Here is a 23,467-nt window from a genome sequence, read left to right on the forward strand (position 1 = left end):
AAATGGGGATGACAATAACAATGCCTCGTTAAAGTGTTAGGAGGATTAAGTGAGCTTCCATCTCTAGAGAGCTTAGCCCCTGGCTGGCAGAGAGCCAGCCCAGCACAGGATAGTGGGTGTAATCATCAAACAGTTTCTGGCAGAGCTGTGCCAAGGTTAGAGATGCTCTGGAAGGGCATCTGGCTGCCAGGTGAATAGTTAGGGGGAGGCTGTTGTCCAGGGAGGGGTCCTCGGTAGACTTGGGGAGGGCGGTGATAGAGAGCTATGGGCAGGATTAGGAGAGGTTTAGTAACTCTTGAGACTTTGAGACTTGCTTGTGAATAATATCTAAATTCTGATCTTTTGTTGTTGTTGTTGTTGTTGGGGGTAGGAGTTTATTAATTAATTAATTTATTTTTGCTGTGTTGGGTCTTCGTTTCTGTGCGAGAGCCCTCTTCAGTCGTGGCAAGCGGGAGGCGGTGCGCGGGCCTCCCACCACCGCGGCCTCTCTTGTGGAGCACAGGCTCCAGACGCGCAGGCTCAGTAGTTGTGGCTCACTGGGCCCAGTTGCTCCGCGGCATGTGGGATCCGCCCAGACCAGGGCTCGAACCCGTGTCCCCTGCATCAGCAGGCAGATTCTCAACCACTGCGCCACCAGGGAAGGGAAGCCCCTAAATTCTGATCTTTTTGTGAGTCCTTGGGCCTGGTGCCAAAGTACCCATGGGCTGGCTTGATGGCCCCTCTCGTTCCTCCCTGCAGCAAGCCTAAGGACGCCATGCGGGGGGCTCTGACGTCCCTGTCTTCGCTGCCGCCACCTCTGCTGCTGCTGTTGCTGGTGCTGGGGTGCGGGCTGAGGGCGGCCGCCAGCGGTGGAGCCGCCGGGGCAGCGGGCTACCCGCCGGTGCAGTACGTGCAGCCCATGCACAAAGGACCCGTGGGGCCGCCCTTCCGCGAGGGCAAGGGCCAATACCTGGGTGAGCACCTCCCCGCCCCGCCCCGCTTCGGACAGTCCTGCCCCCAACTCCCTGCCTCCCGACCTCCACCAGCTCTTCCCAGGCGCCCCCGCCTCCGGCCACAGCCCCTCAGTCCCCACCAAAGACTTTCCCATCTCCACTTCCTGATGCTGGTCCGGGGCGGGTGCAGAAGTGGGGTGGGGAAGTGGGGTGCCGCTGGCTGGCGGAGATGGTCTTTAGGTAGAGGGAGGGGCGGGAAGGTTTGTGGGGAAGTCGGGGGGAGGGTCGGCTCCGATTGGCTCTAAGGAGGGATGCTGGTGCCACCTGGTGGCCACTCCACCCCGGTCAGGCAGGGATGAGAAGCTCTTGGGGAAGGCCCAGCCTGGGTGGGTTGGGTGCTAAGAGCCCTGGGTGTGGATACCCTGCAGTTCCCAGGGTGGCCACTGAACCACCTAAATTCCATCTTCCATGAGAGCAGGGAGGGGGAGACCAGGAGTGGTCTTCATGAACAGATACAGAACCTTGTCTTCTCAAGTTGCACCACATGCTGGTATGGGGAGTGGGAAGATGGGTCCCCTGTCCCCACTGTCCAGGCCCCTGACTGCCCCTTCTCTCTCTTTCTCTCTCAGAAATGCCTCTACCGCTGTTGCCAATGGACCTGAAAGGAGAGCCTGGTCCCCCTGGAAAACCCGGGCCGCGGGGTCCCCCTGGCCCTCCTGGCTTCCCAGGAAAACCAGGCACTGGAAAACCAGGGCTACATGGGCAGCCTGGACCTGCTGGCCCCCCTGGCTTCTCCCGGATGGGCAAGGCTGGTCCCCCAGGGCTTCCAGGCAAGGTTGGCCCACCAGGGCAGCCGGGGCTTCGGGGGGAGCCAGGGATACGAGGGGACCAGGGCCTCCGGGGGCCCCCAGGGCCCCCTGGCCTACCTGGGCCCTCAGGCATTGCTGTCCCTGGAAAACCAGGCCCCCAGGGGGTGCCAGGGCCCCCAGGATTTGGGGGGGAGCCAGGGCCCCAGGGACAGCCTGGGCCCCCGGGTGATCGAGGCCTCAAGGGCGAAAATGGAGTGGGCCAACCAGGGCTTCCTGGAGCCCCAGGCCAGGGGGGTGCCCCCGGACCCCCTGGTCTCCCTGGTCCAGCTGGCTTGGGCAAACCAGGTTTGGATGGGTTTCCTGGGGCCCCTGGAAATAAGGGTGAGTCTGGGCCTCCTGGGCTGCCAGGACCCAGGGGGGAGCCAGGAGCTTTGGGCCCAAAAGGGCCCCCTGGGCTGGATGGTATGGGGGTACCAGGGTCAGCAGGAGTGCCAGGGCCACAGGGCCCACCAGGGGCCAAAGGGGAGCCAGGCACCCGGGGCCCTCCTGGCCTGATAGGCCCCACTGGCTATGGGATGCCAGGGCTGCCAGGTCCCAAGGGGGACAGGGGCCCAGCTGGGGTCCCGGGGCTCTTGGGGGACAGGGGCGAGCCAGGTGAGGATGGGGAGCCAGGAGAACAGGGACCACAGGGCCTTGGGGGCCCCCCTGGACTTCCCGGGTCTGCAGGGCTACCTGGCCGACGTGGGCCCCCAGGGCCTAAGGGGGAGACGGGGCCTGGAGGACCCCCAGGAGTGCCTGGCATTCGGGGTGACCAGGGGCTTAGTGGCCTGGCTGGGAAACCTGGGCTCCCAGGAGAGAGGGGGCTTCCAGGGGCTCATGGACCTCCTGGACCGACTGGGCCCAAAGGCGAGCCAGGTTTCACGGGCCGCCCTGGAGGACCGGGGGTGGCAGGAGCCCTGGGGCAGAAGGGTGACTTGGGGCTCCCTGGGCAGCCTGGCCTGAGGGGCCCTTCTGGAATCCCAGGACTCCAGGGTCCGGCTGGCCCTATCGGGCCGCAGGGTCTGCCAGGACTGAAGGGTGAACCAGGCCTGCCGGGGCCCCCTGGAGAGGGGAAAGTGGGGGAACCTGGCATGGCTGGGCCTACAGGGCCTCCTGGGGTCCCAGGCTCCCCAGGACTCACAGGCCCTCCTGGGCCTCCCGGACCTCCCGGGCCCCCTGGTGCCCCTGGGGCCTTCGATGAGACTGGCATCGCCGGCCTGCACCTGCCCAGCGGCGGCGTGCAGGGAGCTGTGCTAGGCAAGGGGACCAAGCCCCGGTTTGGGCTGGGCGAGCTGTCGGCCCACGCCACGCCCGCCTTCACCGCTGTGCTCACCTCACCCTTCCCCGCCTCAGGCATGCCTGTGAAGTTTGACCGGACCCTCTACAATGGCCACAGTGGCTACAACCCGGCCACCGGCATCTTCACCTGCCCCGTGGGCGGGGTCTACTACTTTGCTTACCATGTGCACGTCAAGGGCACCAACGTGTGGGTGGCCCTGTACAAGAACAACGTGCCAGCCACCTACACCTATGACGAGTACAAGAAGGGCTACCTGGACCAGGCATCTGGGGGGGCCGTGCTCCAGCTGCGGCCCAACGACCAGGTCTGGGTGCAGATGCCCTCGGACCAGGCCAATGGCCTCTACTCCACCGAGTACATCCACTCCTCCTTTTCAGGATTCTTGCTGTGCCCCACATAACCCATGCTGCCCCGGCCTCCTCCTCTTTAGCGGTAGAGAGACCTTCTCACTTACAAAGAACCTCCATTTAAAGAAAAAACCAAAGGCCGAACAGAGGCGGGAACAGAGGCGGCCGTGGCCTCGGCCCGAGGAGACTGACTGGGTTTCTCCCTCCGCACAGGCTGAGGTTGTTTCTGGAAGAAGGTGGCCTGCGTTCCTCTCCCCCGAGTGTCTGTGCAGCGTCGGGGTCGTGCCCCCTCTCCTGCCCTGCCTGGCCTGCAGGCAGGGCCCCAGGACACTCTGCCCAGCTGGTGGAGACCCCTGGACCCCGTGAGTGCTGGGCTCTGCTGGGCGGCGAAGGATGCTGCTGCTCTGTGAGTCAGAGCTGAGAGGGGACTGAATTCCCCCACCCATTCCCCCGGGGAGACATCTTCCCGGCCCTGCCCTTCCTGCCTGCCCGCAGACGGCCCCTGCTCAAGGAATGGGGCAGGGCCTCCCTCAGTTCTTGGCTGGGGCTCTTCCGCCTGCCCTGGGTGGGACCTCCAGCATAAGACCGTGGGGCCCCTGAAGAGTTTTTGTTTCTCTCCAGGGGAAGGGAGAGGAGGGGGACCATCGAGGTGGCCAGCGTGGACACCCTGTCAGGACTGCCACCCTAGCGGCGGGGCGGTGGCATCAGGCCTGTCCCTGGCAGGTACAGGCGTGTGGCCCCTCCTGCAGGCTCCCAGGAAGTGCCGACCCCGCCTTCACTGCTCAGGCTGCAGCCACGGGGAACGGTGGTTTGTGAGGGGTAGGGGCATGGGTCTGGGGCAGGATGGCAGCTCTTCACGTTCGTCTCCATCCCCCAGGCTGCCCCCACCAGCTCTGGCTCTGTTCATCGTGAGGCCAGCCACCCAGGCCCCTAGGGACCGCCACAGGCGGGCACGAGGCAGGATGGGCAATCAGCGAACATGAGTATTTCTCCCTTTCTCTCCTTTCACCTGCTGGGGGAGGGCTGATTTTCTCAGACAAAATTGTAAGGGATCCTTGCCACCCCCAACCCCAGTATCCCCAAGGCCCTTAGAACAAGGTGCATACAAGCTTGGGGAAGAAGGCCACCGCCTGCTTTTTCTTAATAAGAGCCATATGATGGGTGTGTGTCGATTACAGGGGTTAATCTGCTGGGGCTTCCTCTCCTTCCACCCTCTGGTTCCAATTTCCTGTCCTACGCAGGATTAGGGCCCAGGAGGCTGAGGCCCTGAGAAAAAGGGTGCCAACAGGCCCCTTTGGAATGAGTTGGATGTTTCTGCCATTTTCCCCAATCAGAGCTCCGCCCTGAGGGAAACAGGCAGGACCCCCTCCCATGCCCTCAGCCCCTAGTTCAAGCCGAGTGGATCGAGCTGAGAACCCAGCGTGAACCTGCTCCATTTCTGGCCCATGCCAGCCTTCCTTCCCATGTTGAGGAAGGAGGCTGGCCACTGACTTCTTTTTTTTTTTAAACATTTTTATTGGAGTATAATTGCTTTACAATGGTCTGTTAGTTTCTGCTTTATAACAAAGTGAATCAGCTATACATATACATGTATCCCCATATCTCCTCCCTCTTGCGTCTCCCTCCCACCCTCCCTATCCCATCCCTCTAGGTGGTCACAAAGCACCGAGCTGATCTCCCTGTGCCGTGTGCGGCTGCTTCCCACTAGCTAGCTATTTTACATTTGGTAGTGTATACATGTCCATGCCACTCTCTCACTTCGTTCCAGCTTGCCCTTCCCCCCGCCATGTCCTCAAGTCCATTCTCTAGTAGGCCTGCATCTTTATTCCCGTCCTGCCCCTGGGTTCTTCATGCCACTGACTCCCGACTTGTTACTCTGCGGCTCCTCAGGCCCATTGCCTGGGCACAACTTCTCCAAACAAAGCAGACCGTTTGCTTGCTTTAACTTTCAAAAGGAGAGACGAAATCTGCCCAAGTGGCACTTCAAGAGCAGGTTGTGGCTACGGTTCCTGGTGGGTTTCTTATTCATCGGCACCCACGGGACTAAGTCTCAAATCGTACCTCGTGGGGCCATCTGCTCAGCCTCCTTCCCGGGTCAAAGCCACTGCCATCTGACCTGTTAGGGAGGCTTCTTTTGGGCAGAGATGCATCAGCTCCTAGTGGGAGCCCAGGGCCCTGAGGAGGGTACAGGGAGCCAAAAAAAAAAAAAAAAAAAAACCACACACACCTGTTTCACAGAACTGAGTTTCTGCTAAATGTCATTCCTGAAGCCTTTGGGGAGAGGTGGGTGGTGTTTCCGAAGTATTTATGGGATTTCCAGGTGTCCACTTAACTGACTAGCTTTGATAAACTATGTCAGGTTTTAACAATGAAAACTACATTACCTTGTGCATTTTAATATTCTGATTCCTCATTTTTTTTTTTAAGATTAAGGTTTAAATGTTTTCCATTAGTCATTTCATTTCTAACCTGGTATAGGAGCTTAGTTCTCTACATACCTATTATGTACCCTGTGTCACAGAAGATTCAGGGAAAAATGCACTTGGGAATCAAAGAAAATGGGACTTCCTTCTGAAAAGAAAAACAACGGTATTGACTGTATTGACACAATCTCAATAAAGCCTGTTGAATAAACAGCACTGTGCTGAAACTGGCATCGCTTCAGAGGTGTCTCGAGCCTCTGGATTTCATGAAGCACCCAGGGAGCTCTCTGGGGCTCTTGCTCTGCACCCTCTCAAGGAGCGTGCATTCCTCCCAGCCAGGGGTTCTGTCACCACCGCATCAGAAATGCTTGATTCTCTGAAGCTGCTGAGGCTCTGCACCAAGTAAATACCAAGAGGCATTTTAAGAAAGCAAAGTAAGGCAGTGGCTGGAGCTAGGGGAGATGGATCAAGCTTCCCTGGAACATTCCTGCAAGCTCTCAAGGGTAGTGGAGCATGACAGCTGGCTCAGGATCCCAAGGGTCAAGTTTCAACATCTGATACAAATTATGAATGAAATCAGGAATCTTTGCTCCTGTGGGCGGGGCTAGTGCCAGGCCCAATGCTGAAGGCAGGGCCAGGGGAGCTGTCCTGGGAGAAAGCACTGCCCCATAACTTGCCGTACTCTGGGAATCTGGACAGCAGACCTGAGACCAACCTGTGCCCTGAAAAGTCCTGTGGTTTTCCCCAGCCTGGAAGAACCCCATCTTGGCTGAAAGCAGGCCTGTCCAACAGTCCTGAAACCTCAGGCTAGCTGCAGAGCTGGGCATGCGTCTCTCTCCACCGAGGCTGGAATATCCCTCAAGTTTGAGGGGAGGTGCCTCCTCCAATTCAATTTTCCTTTCTTCAGAATGGATGGTGTGCAGAACTTCCCAGCAGGCCAAGATGTTCGACTGAGGCCCAAGATGCAGAATGAGGCCCAGCCTTCACCTGAGATGATGTGCTCCCCTCACACAAAGGTCAGCAGTCCGGTGATACACGGTCCCCTCTGCATCTCCTACAGCGTTCTGGTTCCTGGCTGGGCCTGGGTTCTATCTGGGGAGCAACCTATGAAGTCAGGCTCTGAGAGCAGGAAAATCTGGCTTGTTCCTGCCCGCTGCCTGGGCCACTGTGAGGGATCTCCAACAGGAAAAAGCACCAAACCATGCCTGCTCTGCTTTTCCTGGCTGAACAGCTGGAGGAATATGCCTCCACAAGCCAGCAGCTTGGGTCCCTAGCTCCTAGGTGAGGCCCAGACAGAGAGGCATAGGCACAGAAGGGAAAGGGGGGAAGAATCCATTCAGGGCAGAGGAGGAACACAGCAAACAGTGGTGGGATTTAAAGAACTGTTTATTGCTCTGTAACTTCGTCGGGAAGCTGTTAACAAGACCCATGACAGCCAAGGGCCAGGTGTGCATCTAGATCAGCTAGATTCACGTGTCCACCTCCTGATCCATATAAACTTGGCGCTCGGGGGCCCTGTGCAGTCAAAGGCAGGCATCCTGGCAAACTGGTTAAATCCCAACAAGGAGAAATGATACCGCAGATCATTTCCACCTCCCCAAATCCCATGTCCTAGATAATAAAGGAAAATACTACAAGTACTGCTCCAAAATAAAACCTGCCCTGGTCCCTTATGTCTGACTGAGGAGCCAGGAGCACCGAGGCTCTGCAGAAGCCAGGAACCCAGCACCAGAAGGCACCCGTCCCTCCCTCACTGTTCAGTGACCTCCCCAAAGGAGTCCCCAGCCCCAAGGGTGCACTCCGGCCACACCGCAGGAAGGCCGAGGCAGGGAGCCAAGCCTAAGGGAGCCCAGGGTTTCCATTCCGAGCTGTAGTTGGTCCTGCTGGGTATGGCGGAGCCCCAGCAGCTGTGGCCCTCACAGATTCTTCTGGAAGACCCGGTGCAGGCTCTGGGCCAGGACGTCAGTCTCCTCATAGCCCTCACAGCTTTGCTGCCAGCTCTCTGGCACCTGTTCCATGCCATAGTAGGCGCCAGCAATGGCCCCAGCCATGGTGGCAATGGTGTCTGTGTCCCCACCAAGTGAGATGGAATAGATGAGAGTCCTCTGGAGGCTGTTGAAGGCAGAGGGGATCTCGGGGTCGGGCTCCATGCAGCGCAGGAAGCAATAGATGGCGGTGGGCACAGATTCAAAGGCAGCAATGCCATTCCCTGTGGGGAAGCCAGATTATGGGAACTTGAGCCACCCCCCTTCCCGAGCCCCACATGTCCCCAGGCTTCCTGCCACCTGCCACAAGTCAACATTCTCAGCTTCAAGTTGGGCTGCAATTAAGAGCACAGGCTCTGGAGTTAGGCTACCTGGGTTCAAATCCTGGCTCGCCCACCTATTGGGTGTGTGATTCCTGTATCTTGGGTTCAGCTCCTCGTGTAGAGAGTGAATAAAGTTAGGAATTCTCGCAGGGCTGGTGTGAGGGTGAAATGACATCCTAGAGGTAAAGCATTCTGCATAGTGCCCAGAACACAGTAAAAGTACTGTATGAATAAACATCAGTTATCACCCTTAGCTGTAAAAAACTAGTGGCCGGCTGCCATCTCTGGGATGTTTATCTTTAAGGCTGAGGGTACTGTCACCCTAGAACAAGAAGGTGCTGTGCTTGCAGCCTGCCAAGGACCCTACGGAACATGGCTCTGCTGTCTCAGCAACCCTGGCAAAGGTGTGACGGCGGCAGGCGTGACTCCAGGCACCCCTCCCACTCCTGAGCCCAAGACTGACCCTGAAGGATGACGGGTGGGGGACTACCCACCTAGCTCGGACACCACCTCCTCTCTGGTCACTGAGTCCTGCTCTAGAAGCTCCCCAATCTTCTTCAGTCGGCTGGAGTACGGACGCTCCTCCATGCCCAACCTGTGGGTTGGGGGCGAGATTTCAGGGAGGTCGGAGCCAGCGGGGTGGAGAAGGCAGGAGGGGGAAGGGCTGCATGGGAGGGCGAGGCAGGGACGTGGGCATCTGACACTTAGGCACAGGTGTCAGGGCAAGAAGTGGGAAGGGCGAGGTGTGAGGTGCCCAGTTTGTTCTCTGGGACCCAGAGAGCCCTGAGGCACAGCCAAGGCAAAGGGCTTCTTCCCACCCCTCCTTAGGGCCTGCAATTAAAGAAGGAAGGTTTTAGCTTGAGGTTGGGCCACCCCACCAGCATGCACATGCATAGACGCGCCTCCAGCCCGCATACTCACTCCCGGGCATCTGACACGGACTGGGCATCACTCTCCAGCTCCTCCATGTGGCCCAGGAGTTGTTCAAGGAAGTGCTCACTGGACGACTCACCCTGCAAAGCCAGGTGCACAGCCAGGGCCTGCAGGATGGCACCGTTGTAACCCAGGGAGGAGGCGTGTGTCAGCTGGGCCGAGAGCCGGGCAAACTAGGGCAAAAGTGAGGGAGGCAAAGACCTGCTGTCACAGCACCCAAGCTTCAGGGGAGGGAGAACGAGAGTGTCCAGAAGCCAGCCAGCCCTAACTACCTTCTGCACATCCTGGACACTGCTATAGGCCAGGGAGATGCCGGCCACCCGCATGGCGCCCCCATTGCCGTAGGAGCCTTTGCCATTAAACTGGGCCCGGGCAGGCTCAAAGACATCACGGCACTTGGGGCTCAGGAGCTTCCTGAAGACGGTGATCACTCCAGCACCATAACCCCGGTCAGGGTCTTTCTTGTACTCCTGAGCAAACCTAGGGGAGAGAAGGGGACAGCGTAATGATCTAAGAGATGCCTGCCAGGGTTGGGAGAGAAGAAACCTGGTTGGTTTGGGAAAAGAGGAATCCTTGGGGACCTCAGGAGCCTGTGCCAGTGGTGCTGTCACTTCTAGCTTGGGAAGCTGCAGCTGCCCTAGGGAGAGTGTCCTGCAGCAGGGTGTGTGGGGAGGGTGTCCCGGCATGCACGGATGTCACTGCTCTGGTCAAGGGGTGCAGTAACTCTGCCCACCTGCTTTGCTTCACCCCAGGACCACTGCCCTCACCTGTGAGCCATGTCCATCTCGTCGAAGGCCTCCTTGGCCAGCAGGGACTGCACCAGCGCCCTGGCCATGGCTGTGTCGTCTGTGTAGCACAGTGCTTCTGCAGGGACAGGGCGGGGGGCGGAGATCGAGCTGCAGGGCTCGAGGGTGGCGGCTTTGGCCTCCCGCTCACTCCTTTTATCTACTACTTCCAGAAGGCCTCAAGTCAGCCTCTCACTCCCATCCAGTTTCCAGGGCTCTGAGTCAGTCACATGTCCTGCTGATTTCTGGAGGAAAACCTTCCACCCCTTCTGGCTGCCATCACTGCATCTCTAGTCTTAATGGACCTGCTTTGGGCCTCTCAAATCTCCTGTATATTCCCCACCCTCCAGCCCAACCTATATGTGCAGCCAGAAAAAGAGTAGAATATCACTTTCCTCGTCTCACTCTCCTGCTTGAATGGCTGTCTGTTGCCTTCAGGATGAGGTCCAAACTCACTGCCTTGGCCATTTGAAGCCCGCCCTTCCTCACCCATCTTATATCCCACTGCTCCTCTCCACGTCCTCAGAACCAATCCTGGAGCCTGGGTCAAGTCCTTCCCAGCTGGGGCTGCTCCCCCGCTCCCCCCAGCCCTGTCTCCTTCCTCTGGGTGCCCGAGTCTACTGTTCTGGCACTTGTAACACACACCACTAGTTATGTGGTAGCTTCTCAAACAGGCTATAAGCCAGCTAGGGCCAAGGACTTGGTTTTATCTGAAGAAGAGACAGTTACAGAGAACAAAGCAGACTCCCTAGTGAGCCAGCCCCTTCTTATTCCTCGCATCTGCCCTCTGCCCTCGCCCCCCATCCCCGCCCTGCTCTGTGTATCCCAAGCCCCAACCCTGCCTTCTCCTCCCCTTTCACTCCCAGGAGCCCCCACCCCCTACTTCACCAGGAAGAGAGGCTCACAGGCACCTACTCACAGCCACACTCTCCAGTCTGTCCTCAGAGGGACTGGTCCCTCGTGAAGTGCCCCCCACAGCCCAGTTCCCCAGGGACCTTGCCCTTCGTCTCCTCAACTCCTCCCTCTGTGATACAGCAGCACCCAGTCTCCCTTTGATCGGTCCCTGCACCCTGCTTTCCCCCAGGGAATCACTTCTCTCCCACTCCCAGTCCAGATGATAGGGGATGGAGCCAATGCCACCTCCAGCCCAGCCAAACAGCACCCCATTCCCTGTTTCAGGGATGGATGGGTGACCTAAGCCAGGCCACTGAGACTCCATCAAAGACCTCTGCTGGTGCCACTGCGAAGAGAAACTTCCTCTGCTGGCGATGCTGAGCTGGAAGCTGCTGAGGGCCACCCTGTGGGAAGGGTCTGCCAGAGTGAAGCCCACCCAGAAGAACGCAGATCTGCATAAGGAGAGGAACTGAGTCTTGAGGAGATGGCTTGATTTAGCTCTGCTTAAAGCCAGACCTGCCCTGGACTTCTCAGTGATGCCAGCCAATGCATTCTCTCTCTTTTTTTTTTTTTTTAGATGTTGGGGGTAGGAGTTTATTAATTTATTTATTTTTGCTGTGTTGGGTCTTCGTTTCTGTGTGAGGGCTTTCCCTAGTTGTGGCAAGCGGGGGCCACTCTTCATCGCGGTGCGCGGGCCTCTCACTATCGCGGCCTCTCTTGTTGCAGAGCACAGGCTCCAGACGCGCAGGCTCAGTAGTTGTGGCTCACGGGCCTAGTTGCTCTGCGGCATGTGGGATCCTCCCAGACCAGGGCTCGAACCTGTGTCCCCTGCATTAGCAGGCAGATTCTCAACCACTGCGCCACCAGGGAAGCCTGCATTCTCTTTTTGCTCAGGCCATTTTGAGTTGGGTTTTCTGCCACTTGCACCCAAAGGGTCCTAAAATCTCAACCTAAAATGTCTTCCCCTCATCTTAACATCAAACCAAAAATGAAATTATGAACTGTCCACCCCCCATCCTGTCTTCACCTCAGCCACAGCTCATCTCTCTCTTTCCCTTCATACCAAACATACTCTATTTTCTCCTTTTCCATTTCCTCCTAAACCCACTGAAATCTAACTTCCAGGGTTCAACCTTCTACTGAAAATGCTTTTCTAAGTCTAGACTTCCCCCCACTTAACCTCTCTGTAGCCTCACACCAGTAACCAGTGTCTTCATCTTGAAATTCTTTTCTTGAGTTTTGTTGTTACCCATCTCCCCTGCTTCTCCTCCTATAAACTGTTTCCTTCTCTAGCTCCTTTTCCTCCTCCAGGGTTCCGGGTGTGGCCCCTTTTTCTTACTATTCTACATGCTCTCCAAGAAGAATCATCCTCAGCCGTGATACTGCGCTGAGATCTGGGTGATGAGTTGACTGCACAGGGAGGGAGAGGCAGAGGGGAGAGAGCTTTATAGGCAAAGGGACAGCAGTACATGCAAAGGCCTGAGCTAGAGGAGGCACGAAGTGAGAGGAAGTGCAGCGCAGACAGCAAGGCCAAGGGTGGTATAAGGTGAAACTGGAGACGCAGGCGAGGGCCGGCCACGTAGGCAACATTAAGGAGTTTGGCTCTGTCCTAAGGGTAATGGAAATTACTGCAGAGATTCATGAGGGGAGGCCGCGATAAGATCTGCTTTCAGAAGTGCCCTCCAGCTGCGTGGAGATGGACTGGTGGCCCACTGATTCGGGAGATCCGGGTAAAACGCGTAAAATGGGTAAAATCGGCAGGGACTTAAGTATTGGACTAGGCGCAATCTAGGCGTGGCTTGCACGGCTGGGAGGTCTGTGTAGCCAAGCCCCGGGCTGGCGAACGTTCGGGGCGAGACGTGTAAAGACTGGGCTCGGATTTGGACAAGCTGAATCCAAGGTGCCCGCGGGTCGTGCAGATCGGGCCCCTCCGGCCGCTGTCCCCTCCCTGCCCGAGTCCCTCGCGGCTCCCCGGTGCCCAGTGCGCCCGGCCCCGCCCACCTGTCCGCGCGCTCCCCGGCGAGCCGGGGTCCGGCTCCAGGTCCTGGACCCGACGCAGGACTGATATCAGGTCGACGGTGTCGCGCGCCTCGTAGACGGCGCCCACGCAGTCCCCGAGCAGCGCGCCCGCCAGGCAGCCTCGGAAGCGGGAGAGGGAGCGGGCCGCCCCAGCCCTTCCGCAGCCCGCCGCCGTCATCACCGCCGCCGCCGCCATCCGCGCGGACCAGCCGCCACTTCCGGTACGGCCCGCGCGCGCCCCACCGCGCGGCTTCCCCGGCCCCACAGCGCCGCCCCGCGGCCCGGAGTCGCAGCTGCCCTGCGGGGGACAAGGGGCGGTCCCGCAGCCCTCATTCGATTGGGCCCGGCCTCTGTATTTAGCCCGCGTTTTTCCCCCGACCTGTAAACGGCGTCACAGCCGGGCGGGACGGCCACTAAAGGGTCCCCGAGGGCTGCGCACTGAGCCAGACCTTCGGGCCACTGCCCCCCACGGTCGGCCAGCCGTGCCACAGCAGCCCCAGCTCGGGTCACTCAGTCCTGGGCGGCCACCCCCAAGCCCTCCCCCTGTCACCCTAGCCCCCTCTGGGCCTCCCGTAGGCGTCAAGAGGGCACGCAAGGGTCCAGCTGGGACAGAGCTGGTTAGAGGTCACGGCGCTGAAGCCCAGGGTGCTGGCCTAGCCCAGAGAAGGGCATGGGACTGGGAACATGGAGCTTGAGGGATGATGTTCCCATCTTTGCTCCTCCGTGTACAGGAGAGCCAAGAGCCCTCTCCCCGCTGGCTACATGCAGGGGTAGCAAAGAACCGTCTGGACTGAGAACCCCCGACCTTTATTATATTCGTTCTCTCCACTGCCCGCCTTCTTTCATTTTCCACCAGCCTTCCCCTCCTCCCTCAGCCCCTCGCTAGGTTAGCTCCAGCTGGCCGGTTTTGAGTGGACTCAGGGTGCGGTTTGTGGTGCGGGTGAAGGTGTCCACCTCCGGCACAAACTTCTCAGCCGGCATGGTCAGCTTCCGCCGGGTGTCCATGCACTTGGTGTCCAAGAGCATGGAGTTGGCCTTGCAAGCGATGTCAGCCTGCAGCCGGGTCAGATGCTGGTACAGGGCATCCAGGGCGTCCCTGGGGACGAGGGATTAACAACCCACCACCCCCGGGGTGAGGCTGGGAGGTCAGGGCTGAGCTCATCAGCCTTGAGTCAGGGAGACAGCAAGGAAGCTGGCAGGCAGCAAGGGACCCCAATGGTGGGAGGTGTCTCCCCGCCCCTCCTGCCCACTCCCCAAACCTACCGTGCCTGCGCCAGCTTCTGCTTCAGGGCAGCAGTGGTTGCCTCTAACTGGTGAACCTCCTCAGTGAGGCCGTACTGTGCCTGGAGGCAGAGGGGCAGGTTGGGAGTCCAGGTCAGCCACACTGTCCTGCCCACGGGTCTGGGGGCTGCCCTGCGCCAGCACCCCTGCTACACCAGGGAGTGAGTCATCCTGAGGAACCTTAGCTGGGGGCCCGTGCCCCACTGGGGTGCCCTCGTACCTGGTCCCTGCAGAGTTCCACGTTGGGCCGGTAGGTCCTGGTCTCTAGCCGGGTGTGGCATAGCTTCAGGTTCTGTAACTTTCTGCGCAGATCCTCCTCCAGATGCCTGATGTCCTCCTGCAGCTCGGCAATCTCCTCCAAGGTCTGCTGGGACAGAGTGACTGGTCTCCACCTGGTGCACCCAGTCCGGGGCTTCCTGGCAGGGCATCAGGCTCCTCATCCCACAGCAGGAAGTCCAGGCCCCAGGAGACCAAACGGAGAAGGCTCACATTCTTCTCTTGCCACTTGAGCTCACTGTACACTTTCTCCATCTCCCACAGCCGCTTCCTAAAGGCAAATTCCGTTGCAACCCTCTGGGCTTCCAGTTCGTTGTTGGTCTGAGGACAGAAAGGAGGCAGGGCAAGGGGAGGGTATAAGCTCTGGCCGGCTGAGGATGTCGCTCAGATGAGGGGTGGGATGCCACATGGCTGACAGGGAACAAAAGACAAGGGCTTGAGTGCATGCTGGGGCCATCTCTTAGCCATGGAGGATGGGGGTAGGAGGAGTGGTCAGTCACCTTGGCAATAGTTAGGGCGATGGCCTCCCTCAGCTCTATGGCCCCTTTCATCTCAGCCTCTGCTTGGTTCTTGTTGAACTGACTGCAGTCATCCCACTGCTGGAGTGTGGTGGAGCTGCAGGTGGCAGGAAATAATCAGAGTATGGCCTCTGCGGGGAGGAAGAGAGACTGAATGAAATGCCCTTCTTACCCGTTGGGGACACGTGTGGGATTAATCTTCAGAGAGATGTTCGGGGACTTGAGGTTGAGAGAGAAGCAGCCTCTGTCAATGTCCAGTGTCTCCATTTTGCCCCGATGGTCAGAGTTGAGCTGCTGTCGGACTTCCTGCAGGAGGCTGGGGACAGAACGGACTGGATCAGGAGCCACACCTCCAAGGCCCTGGAATGCAGCCCCCATGGTACTGAAGGGACAAGGAGGGATGGGAAAGCTGAGGTGACAGCGGAGCTGCCGTTGCAGCTGAGACAAATATGGGCACAGCTGGATGAGCTCCCCACAGACAAAATTATGGCACCAAGTGCTTGTACACACCCACAGGGCACACTCCAGTAGCTACACTCACAAGGCTCACACTCCCAGAAAGTCGGGGTGGTGGCACATGGGCTTCATCTCTCATGCTTCCAATAAATTGATAATGGCTGCCTAGAGCAGGTTCATGAGAAGTATTCTGAGACCACATCCAGGTGGTGCAAAAAGTGCTACGATCAGTGGGTGAGTGGTTTCTGCCATGGGCACAGCAGGGGCAGAAGGCGGCCTGAGAGCCAGTGACTTGTAACCCATGATACACATGTTCTACATTTAAAACACAGCCTTCAAAGGCGGGTGAACATGCGAATGACATATCTCTCTCTTACCAGAGCTTCTCAAAGGCCTGGCTGATCTTCTGTTGCAAGGCCTTCTTGGTGGCTTCAGTGACCTCTACCTCTTTGTGCAGCTCTTCCTCCACGGGGTCCTTCACCACATCAATGTCACGCCGACTCTCCCGCAGGGTCAGGCACTCAATCGCCACATCCAGAGGCAGGTTCTTGGCCTGCAGGTTTTGCTCTGCTGACTCTTTCATCTAGAAAAGAGAGGGCACAGGAGGCTGGTGGGGCCATCCGCTGGGAAGCAGCTCTCATCCCCACTTAGGCCAAGTGACTCAGATGGACATGCCACCAAACACCCTGACCCGGAAGAGGGGAGGGAGAGGGAGGTCCTTGCAGGCAGGGTCTCCTGGCACCCTGCCCTGGCTCCCTGCCTGTGTCAGGGCGTCGATCTCAGCATCTAAATCCGTCAGACACTTGTCCAGCATCTCCTTCCACCAGCTGACAGTATCAATCCTCTCTGCCAGTCGAGTCCTATTGTCATGTTCGTCCCAAATGGTCTGGAAGAGACAGAGCCAGATAAAGAGGTTGTCGGGAGTTGGGGGCTATCCCTTTCCCACCCAACTGGGCTCCGGCCCCCAACCTGGTTGTTGGTCTCATTGCAGAGGACCCGGGCCTCCTGGCGGATCTGGTGTGAGGCATCTCGCTGCCGCTCAGCGTTAGTGGACAACAGGTAGCTGTTGGTGTGCCAGTCCGGCAACCGGAAGCGTGGACTGGGCTTGACACTCAGCGTGGCCATGGTGCAGGAGCCGAAGGCTCAGGGACCCCTGGCCTGTTCCAAGACACCCACCTCTGATGGAGGGGGCAAACAAGGCTGCAGGAGACCACTGAGGAAAGCCTCTCCTGGATCAAAGCCCCTCCAAAGGATGTGCTCCTGTCCGTTTTGCTCCAGGTCCCTTCCTGCTGGAAGCCTGCTTGGAAACAGCTCTCCCTACACTCAACTTCGTGTGAGGCATTAACTAAGTTTCCTCCCACCCATCCATCCACAGACACAAACTGCTGGACCCTACAGGTCCTGGAGCAGGTGAAACGGGATAATGGGGTTCCTCGGTGTGTGTGCACGCGTGTGTGTGTGTGTGCATGTGCGTGTGCATGTGTGGTGCCAAGTGCTCGGCGGGGCTGGCGGAGGCGGGTGGGCAGGTAGCTGGAAAAATAGCCCTTAATCCAGTTTCCACCACTACTTCCAGTAACCAAGTCCTGTGGAACTTTCTTTGCTTTCCCTGCCCCAGCTTTGGGCTAGGGCCCTGCGGGATCTAAGAGAAGAAGCCCTGTCCTCATCCAGAGAGGACGGGCTTGTTTTGAAGGGGCTTCGAATTGGCACTAGGGAATTGGGGGTGGGGGGCTGGTCCCCTCCCCACCTGGGTCACATTCCCTCCCTCCGCCCTCTGCTGGAGGAGGAGGAGCGGGTGTGTGAGGGGCCCCAGCGGGAGGAGCTGCGGTCTGCCTAGTTCCCAGCCCAATCCTTCCCTTCCCCTCCCAGGATAATCATCTTCAGCTGAAATTAATACCCCGGCGCAGAGAAAGGAGCGGGACGGGGTGAGCAACTCCCCACCCCTGTCCCCTCCTCCTCTCACCTTCCCAGCGCGCACTTCCGCCTCCCTTCGCCGGCTCCTCTGTTAAGCGCCCTCGGTTGCTAGGCACCCCCATTCCGCGCGCGGGTCACCACAGCCCGCGTTCAGCTTGGTAACCGCCGGGCGGCGGCGGCGGCGGCGGCGGCGGCGGCGGCGGCGGCGGCGGCGGCGGGGCCGCCCAGAGGCCTTCCGGGTAGGAAAGGGCCGGCGGCGGGGCTGGTGCTGCAAGAGGGTGGGGAGGAGGAGAGCATCAGGATATCGCGTTAACTTCCTTCACAAGTTAAAAATCTTTACTTTGATAAAGGTTACGCATCGACATGGCAAAAAAAAAAAAAAAAAAAGGTGCAGTACATAGCCAAAGTAATCTCCCAGTCAGGCTCACTCTCCAGCAGGTATCCTTCCCAGAATGTGTATATACTTAACATTATTTACACACATTCTACTGATTCTGTCTTTCCCAATAATTTCATCATCTGCTTGACGGCATAGAAGGAATGATCATCGTAATTGGAGAGGGCACGTCCCTGGGAGAGGTAACAGGTATTAGAAGTAATGCTCAATATCCAACCATTTCTCTAAAAAGGAGAAGGAAAAAAAATTCAACCGTGCTAGTACCGTTCTAGACATTGGAAGATGTTGACAGGTAATGTACATAACTAATAGGTGAGGTAGGCGTTACCCCCATTTTTGCCAGTAACTGAAGAGACTGGTAAGGATGGAAACCCAGGTGCATCTGGTCCCCAGGTCTACCTTCTCTCAGTTACGACTCCGCACTGCCTCTAGTGGTGGCGCTGGACAACAAGAGGAAGGCAGGGATGCTATCCCCAGCTTGCCCGCCTGCTCTTCCCTGAGGGCTGTGCAGAAAAATCCTAGGAGATGGATGCTATGACCACCATCATCTTACAGGCGAGGAAACTGAGGCACAGAGATGTGAGGAACGTGCCCAGGGTCACAAAACTAAGTGGTAGAGCTTGGATCCAAACTCAGGCAGTCTGCTCCAGAGGCTAAGTTCTGGTTTGATGGATGGAGGGTAAGAGAGGAGTCCAAGAAGAGTCCTCAGTTTTAAAACCTCAGTGATTGGTGGGATGGGGTCACAGTGGGAAGAGAGGCAGAGAACCCAGGGCTTCGTAGGCAAGGGGATGATGATGTTGGCTTTTGAGTAGTTTGAGGTGATTGTGGTGGATCTAGGTATTGCTGTCCAGGAGGCAGTTAGAAATGTGAGTCTGGAACTCTGCAGAAAGACTGAGACTGGAACATTTCCAAGACTTCCTTGATCACAGAATTTTTTTCACAGAATATTTTCTAAACTCTAATACATGGCTCATAAACCAGACATGCATAGGAAGTTGTGATATAGCTCTTTTACTAGGATTAAAGAAGACAGAAAAAAAAAGTCCTGGACAAATTAATTGCCGGGAGAAATAAGATTTTGGCATAGATATTTGGAAACATACAAAAAGAAGTAAACAAATATGGAAGAATGGTGGTGGCTTTGGCGTGTATCTCTGACCATGGGTTTTTTTTTGGTGTTCATGACCCGAGCGCCTGCACATCCTGGCCAAAGGAAGAAGATATTAGCAGAAAAGGTCAGACAGCTGATGGACTGGACTCAGAAAAACAGAGTGATAAGAATGAATGATGCCATGTTCAGTCGTTTTGTATTAGAAAAACCAAGAAACTATTCTGTTATTGTGATGTTTACTACTCTCCAGAAGTTTAGATTATGTGTAACATGCAAACTTGCTCTTCAAGAATTTCAGATCTTGGCAGATTCCTGGCAATTCTCCAGTGCATTCAGCAACAAGGTATTTTTTGCTATGGTGGATTTTGATGAAAGCCCTGAGGTCTCTGAAATGCTCCAGGTGATGTCAGTTCTGAATGTCCTCCACTTTTCTACTAAAAGTAAATTTACAGCAGAGGACATTTATACTTTCAAAGAGAGGGGTATCATAGCGCAGCAAATGTTCACATGGGTAGCTGAGAGAACTGGGAGACGGATGGTCAATGTCAGAACCAGGAAGCCTATAAATTATTACTATTCCTTCAAGTTAGGGATATCTTTGGCTCTCATCGGTGGACTTGTGTATGTATTGAAATGGAATAGGAAATTTATTTTTAACAAAAATTTATGGGCAGTTTTAGCTGTGTTTTGTGATTTTGATGTCATCTGGTCAAATGTGGACTCATATACGAGGAGCCCCATTTGCTCAAAGCAATACTCACACAGGACAGACACATTATATTCATGAAGTGCATTACTTTCAGTTTGTAGCAGAAATGTATATCATTTCTCTGTTTCATGTGTGCATTACCCTGGGAATGTTGCTCTTAGATACAGCTGCCACCTCTCCTATGAACATTATAAATAGGAAGATAATGTCCATGACTTGCTTGTGTCTAGTTGTAATATTCTTCAGTTGGCTGCTTTCTCTTTTCAGATTTAAAGAACCTAACTATCCATTCCACATTCTCGTGGATTAAAAAGGATCCTAGAGATGTAGACAAGGAAGCAAGAAATTTTTTTAAAATGTGAAAATAAAAACATGAAACAGCAGAATATGAACTTGTAACTTTTTTAAGTGATTAGGACTTAGCCAAAGGAGACATGAGGTGACCTGGCAATAACAAGCTATTTTCTCTCAAAGTCTGTGAAGTGTTATGTTATGTACCTTCTCTGTTCTTCTCAATTTTCTCCTCCCAGTAAATGTCATAGATTACCTTACTTACTGAATTCCAATAATTAAAATCCTCAGAGTGTACACCTTTTACTGAATTAGGACAGTGTTTAAAAGTACTTTAGTTAATATTTGGTCAGCTGCTCTTATTCTAATATGAAAAATATCTTGATAAGGTATCCATCCCCACGTCTAGCTACTGAAGTTAAAACTGTATTGCCTTTCTTGGAGGTGTATATTTGCACAGCTTACTTCGTGTGTTGTTCCCTGAAGGCTTATCTTTCTTTAGCGTGCACTTCCAATGTCTAGAGGCAGATACAGTACTACGTGGTGCTCCATCTCCCAAGTCTTTCCTACTGAAAAACACTATTGTGCTTCTTGATGGTTGTAGATATTACAGACTAATTAAATACTGGATTGTTTCTCCACGATCGTTAACGACTTTTTATCCGGAAAGATTTCAGGTAAATTATCTTTCTTTATGTCTCTTCCAAGAGGGCAATTTCTAACAAAATAATAGTTCCTGTTTTGGTGTTGATGTGAGGTTGTTTTCAATTAAATTTAAATCTAAGGGAAAAATATAAAGACAATTCAGAGGATGAATGATGATTTTATTCACCCTTTTCTCTTTAGAAGCATGCTAAAATGTCAGGTTATTTCCAATATGCAGAAATGTAAAACTGAATGTCTTAAAAGCTGTTCTATTTTGGCCTTTCTACCCTCTTAAGTGGAAAAACAAAGTACAAATTTGGAGATTCCCCCCCCTCCCGTCCCCTTACCTTCATTCTGTCATATGTAGATAACCAAAGTTAAGTTCTAAATAGCTTATTAATGTGCTTGGCAAATGACAGCAAAGTTGTATTTTACTATTAAATTGAACTCTGGTCTTCCCTCTGGAAATTGCTATTTTAGAAAAGTGAGAAGTGTGATTGTGAAAATGTTTTTCAAGCAACAGCAATTTAGTGGCACATTAGAAGATTTCTGCTATAAATTGGGACTGGCTTTGGCTATTTACAACCAAGTGACCCACCTTCGAGGTACAGTGGAAGATCTTGACGTTTTTGTATGAGTTGTTTGCCAAGGGATTTGGGTATAGTTGCTCGAGTAAATTGCATTTTTTTAAAAACACAGAGTGAGTGGAAATAGTTTCTCTCTCTAATTTAGGCATTTTTGTTTGTTTGTACACTACTCCAAAGGAAACTGCTTGACTCTGGCCTTTTTTCCAGCTTTTCTGTTGCTCTCACACCTGTCTCAGGCCAAGTAAATTCACGTTGAGATCCTCAAGGTTGAGACTTAAGTGAGACTAAGTAGTTTTGTATACAGTAGTCAGAGAGAATGAACCGCTGCTTCAACTACACAGCTGCAGATGATTTAATCTGGAGGTTGAAACAACCAACAACCCCCCTCCCCGACTCGATTTGCCCTTCCATTTTCTTGTATAAGAAAGAAAAGTCTATCCGTTCAAATGAATGGAAAGTAGCTTTGCTGCATTCAAAGTAAAGTGTTATACTTTTGTGCAGATTTAAAAATGAATATCTAAAGGGATATATTTTGGAGTAGAATAAATTTTTATTACACAGCATCTTATTTTTAAAAAGACTTTATCTTCATAGAATACATCTTCACATTAGAGATTCCCACAATGGGAAAACAACATATTACTTATAATTTTATATCTGTGGACAGACTATTTTAGGACAAGTAAACACATTTCAGGATTAAGTCTAGGTTTAGAATCTGTAACAATTTGAAACATCTATAAAGGGACCTCTTCCCTACATGGAACTTCTCTATATTCAGGAACTCTCCAGGCTCTTCTTCCTAGGATTTAGAAATCAGTAATGTGAAATATCAGCATTTCTAATTTGCCAATTTACCTTGGACATGTAACCATCAGTAACTGGTATCGACTGAACAGAGCGGGGAAGTTTGCAAAAACTAAACACTGCCTAATTTTCTGCAAAATCTTTATTCTCGAATTAACAGTCTCTCCCTTTCTCTACCATCCTAGGACAAATATAGAAGTCTGATCAGCTTTTGAGAGCAATAAAGCTGAATTCCCTTTAAGAGTTTGATAAATTAAAAGGCAAAAGCTCATATATAATGTTTAGTTATACTGTGAGTCTTGTGAGAAGCTGAGAGACACCCCATTAACTCCCCAGCATAGAGAACTCAGTCTGACAATTTTTTGGTTACAATCCCTCTCAAATCTTTCCTCAAAGATTACATTCTAAAAATAACGAGGTGATTAGGAGAAGAGGTTTGTCTCACCAGTGGACTTATCTGTTATTTCCTCCTTACTGTGAATTGAATGGCATGACAGAGCAGAGGCAAGGGAGGTGTACAATCAATTTTCAAGGTATTACGTCTAAAAGGTCAGAGTGTCCATAGCATAGCAAGAGCTGTGCAGATGCCCTCATCATGATCGTTGAAATAACAAAGCCTAGCAAAGGTGAAAGCTGAGAGTGCCAGTCCCTGGAATATAGTCACAACTTGTCCAATGTCCCAGTGGCTATGAAGAGGGAGGGGCTGCAGCCAGGGAGTAGTCCATTGCAGAGCAAGGATTCAAATAAGCAGCTGGAAATAGGCCCAGGAGCAAAACACTGACAACCCTCTCACCAGTCCAGTGGAGACATGCAGCCTTGGAACCAGAATGGTGGCTGGGTGACAGGTGAATGTCCTGTATTCCACACCATCCTGGGGTAGGTTGGTCCTGGGGAAATGCTAAGACATGAATGGTCCGACCACTGGTGCTCGGAGGAACAGAGCTTGTCCTCCTCAGGCACCGCAGAGGACACGGCCTCCAGAGAGTCACCCTGTCGCTCCTTAAATGGTCTTCATGTAGATACTAGTAATACTTTTAAATTAAAGATTTAAAACACACCTTTTAATATAGTAAAAAAATAACACTATTCAAAGGAATACCACAAATGGCAAACATTTATAATCTAAAATCTTTATAAAAGTACAAAAATAAATTAGAAAAATTAAACTCATAAAATGGTTAAGCAAACTTAATTTTACATTTGTATAAAATACAAGTGAAAACCATCTGAATGATGGTGGTGACTGAAATCCTGTTTGGTAAAGTATCCTATTCCTATGTTGTTTTTGGTTTTGGTTTTTGCAACATAATGTGCAATTTCCATTTGACAGTTTATGTTGCAGTAAATAAAGAGTAATATTGTACAGTTAGCAGTTGCAAGTACTTTTTTTTTTTTAACATCTTTATTGGAGTATAACTGTTTTACAATGGTGTGTTAGTTTCTGCTTTACAACGAAGTGAATCAGTTATACATATACATATGTTCCCATATCTCTTCCCTCTTGCGTCTCCCTCCCTCCCACTCTCCCTATCCCACCCCTCTAGGTGGTCACAAAGCACCGAGCTGATCTCCCTGTGCCATGCGGCTGCTTCCCACTAGCTATCTATTTTACATTTGGTAGTGTATATATGTCCATGCCACTCTCTCACTTCATCCCAGCTTACCCTTCCCCCTCCCCGTGTCCTCAAG

The 23,467-nt window shown here is 53.8% G+C and overlaps 3 protein-coding genes and 1 pseudogene across 6 annotated transcripts; 1 reads left to right on the forward strand and 3 right to left on the reverse strand.

Moving 5' to 3' along the window:
* Window positions 1-719: 719 nt before the first annotated feature.
* COL8A2 (collagen type VIII alpha 2 chain) lies at window positions 720-6,257 on the forward strand. The gene is made up of 2 exons (XM_028486283.2): window positions 720-953; window positions 1,562-6,257. The coding sequence occupies exons 1-2, from the start codon at window positions 755-757 to the stop codon at window positions 3,478-3,480; spliced, it is 2,118 nt and encodes a 705-aa protein (XP_028342084.1). The 5' UTR covers window positions 720-754; the 3' UTR covers window positions 3,481-6,257.
* Window positions 6,258-7,218: 961 nt separating this feature from the next.
* Window positions 7,219-12,997, reverse strand: ADPRS (ADP-ribosylserine hydrolase). Its single transcript, XM_007117964.2, has 6 exons — window positions 12,772-12,997; window positions 9,859-9,955; window positions 9,364-9,571; window positions 9,080-9,264; window positions 8,653-8,753; window positions 7,219-8,059 (listed from the first exon to the last, which is right to left on the reverse strand). The coding sequence occupies exons 1-6, from the start codon at window positions 12,983-12,985 to the stop codon at window positions 7,767-7,769; spliced, it is 1,098 nt and encodes a 365-aa protein (XP_007118026.2). The 5' UTR covers window positions 12,986-12,997; the 3' UTR covers window positions 7,219-7,766.
* Window positions 12,998-13,412: 415 nt separating this feature from the next.
* On the reverse strand, window positions 13,413-17,406 carry TEKT2 (tektin 2). 4 transcript variants are annotated; one of them, XM_024125732.3, is made up of 10 exons: window positions 17,281-17,400; window positions 16,290-16,478; window positions 16,081-16,206; window positions 15,698-15,903; window positions 15,037-15,180; window positions 14,847-14,961; window positions 14,560-14,667; window positions 14,291-14,434; window positions 14,053-14,132; window positions 13,413-13,885 (listed from the first exon to the last, which is right to left on the reverse strand). In XM_024125732.3, exons 2-10 carry the CDS (start codon window positions 16,443-16,445, stop codon window positions 13,672-13,674), a joined length of 1,293 nt encoding a protein of 430 aa, XP_023981500.1. In that variant the 5' UTR covers window positions 16,446-16,478; window positions 17,281-17,400; the 3' UTR covers window positions 13,413-13,671. The 4 variants fall into 4 exon arrangements, with proteins under 4 accessions (XP_023981500.1, XP_023981499.1, XP_028342109.1 ...); XM_024125731.3 differs by having other exon boundaries at window positions 13,414-13,885; window positions 16,290-16,498; window positions 17,281-17,406; XM_028486308.2 differs by lacking the exon at window positions 16,290-16,478 and having other exon boundaries at window positions 13,415-13,885.
* Window positions 17,407-22,231: 4,825 nt separating this feature from the next.
* Window positions 22,232-23,467, reverse strand: part of LOC102997055 (succinate dehydrogenase [ubiquinone] cytochrome b small subunit, mitochondrial-like) — a 5,002-nt pseudogene continuing 3,766 nt past the window's right edge.

The sequence above is a fragment of the Physeter macrocephalus genome, chromosome 3, assembly GCF_002837175.3.
Source record: "Physeter macrocephalus isolate SW-GA chromosome 3, ASM283717v5, whole genome shotgun sequence".
Taxonomy (NCBI): domain Eukaryota; kingdom Metazoa; phylum Chordata; class Mammalia; order Artiodactyla; family Physeteridae; genus Physeter; species Physeter macrocephalus.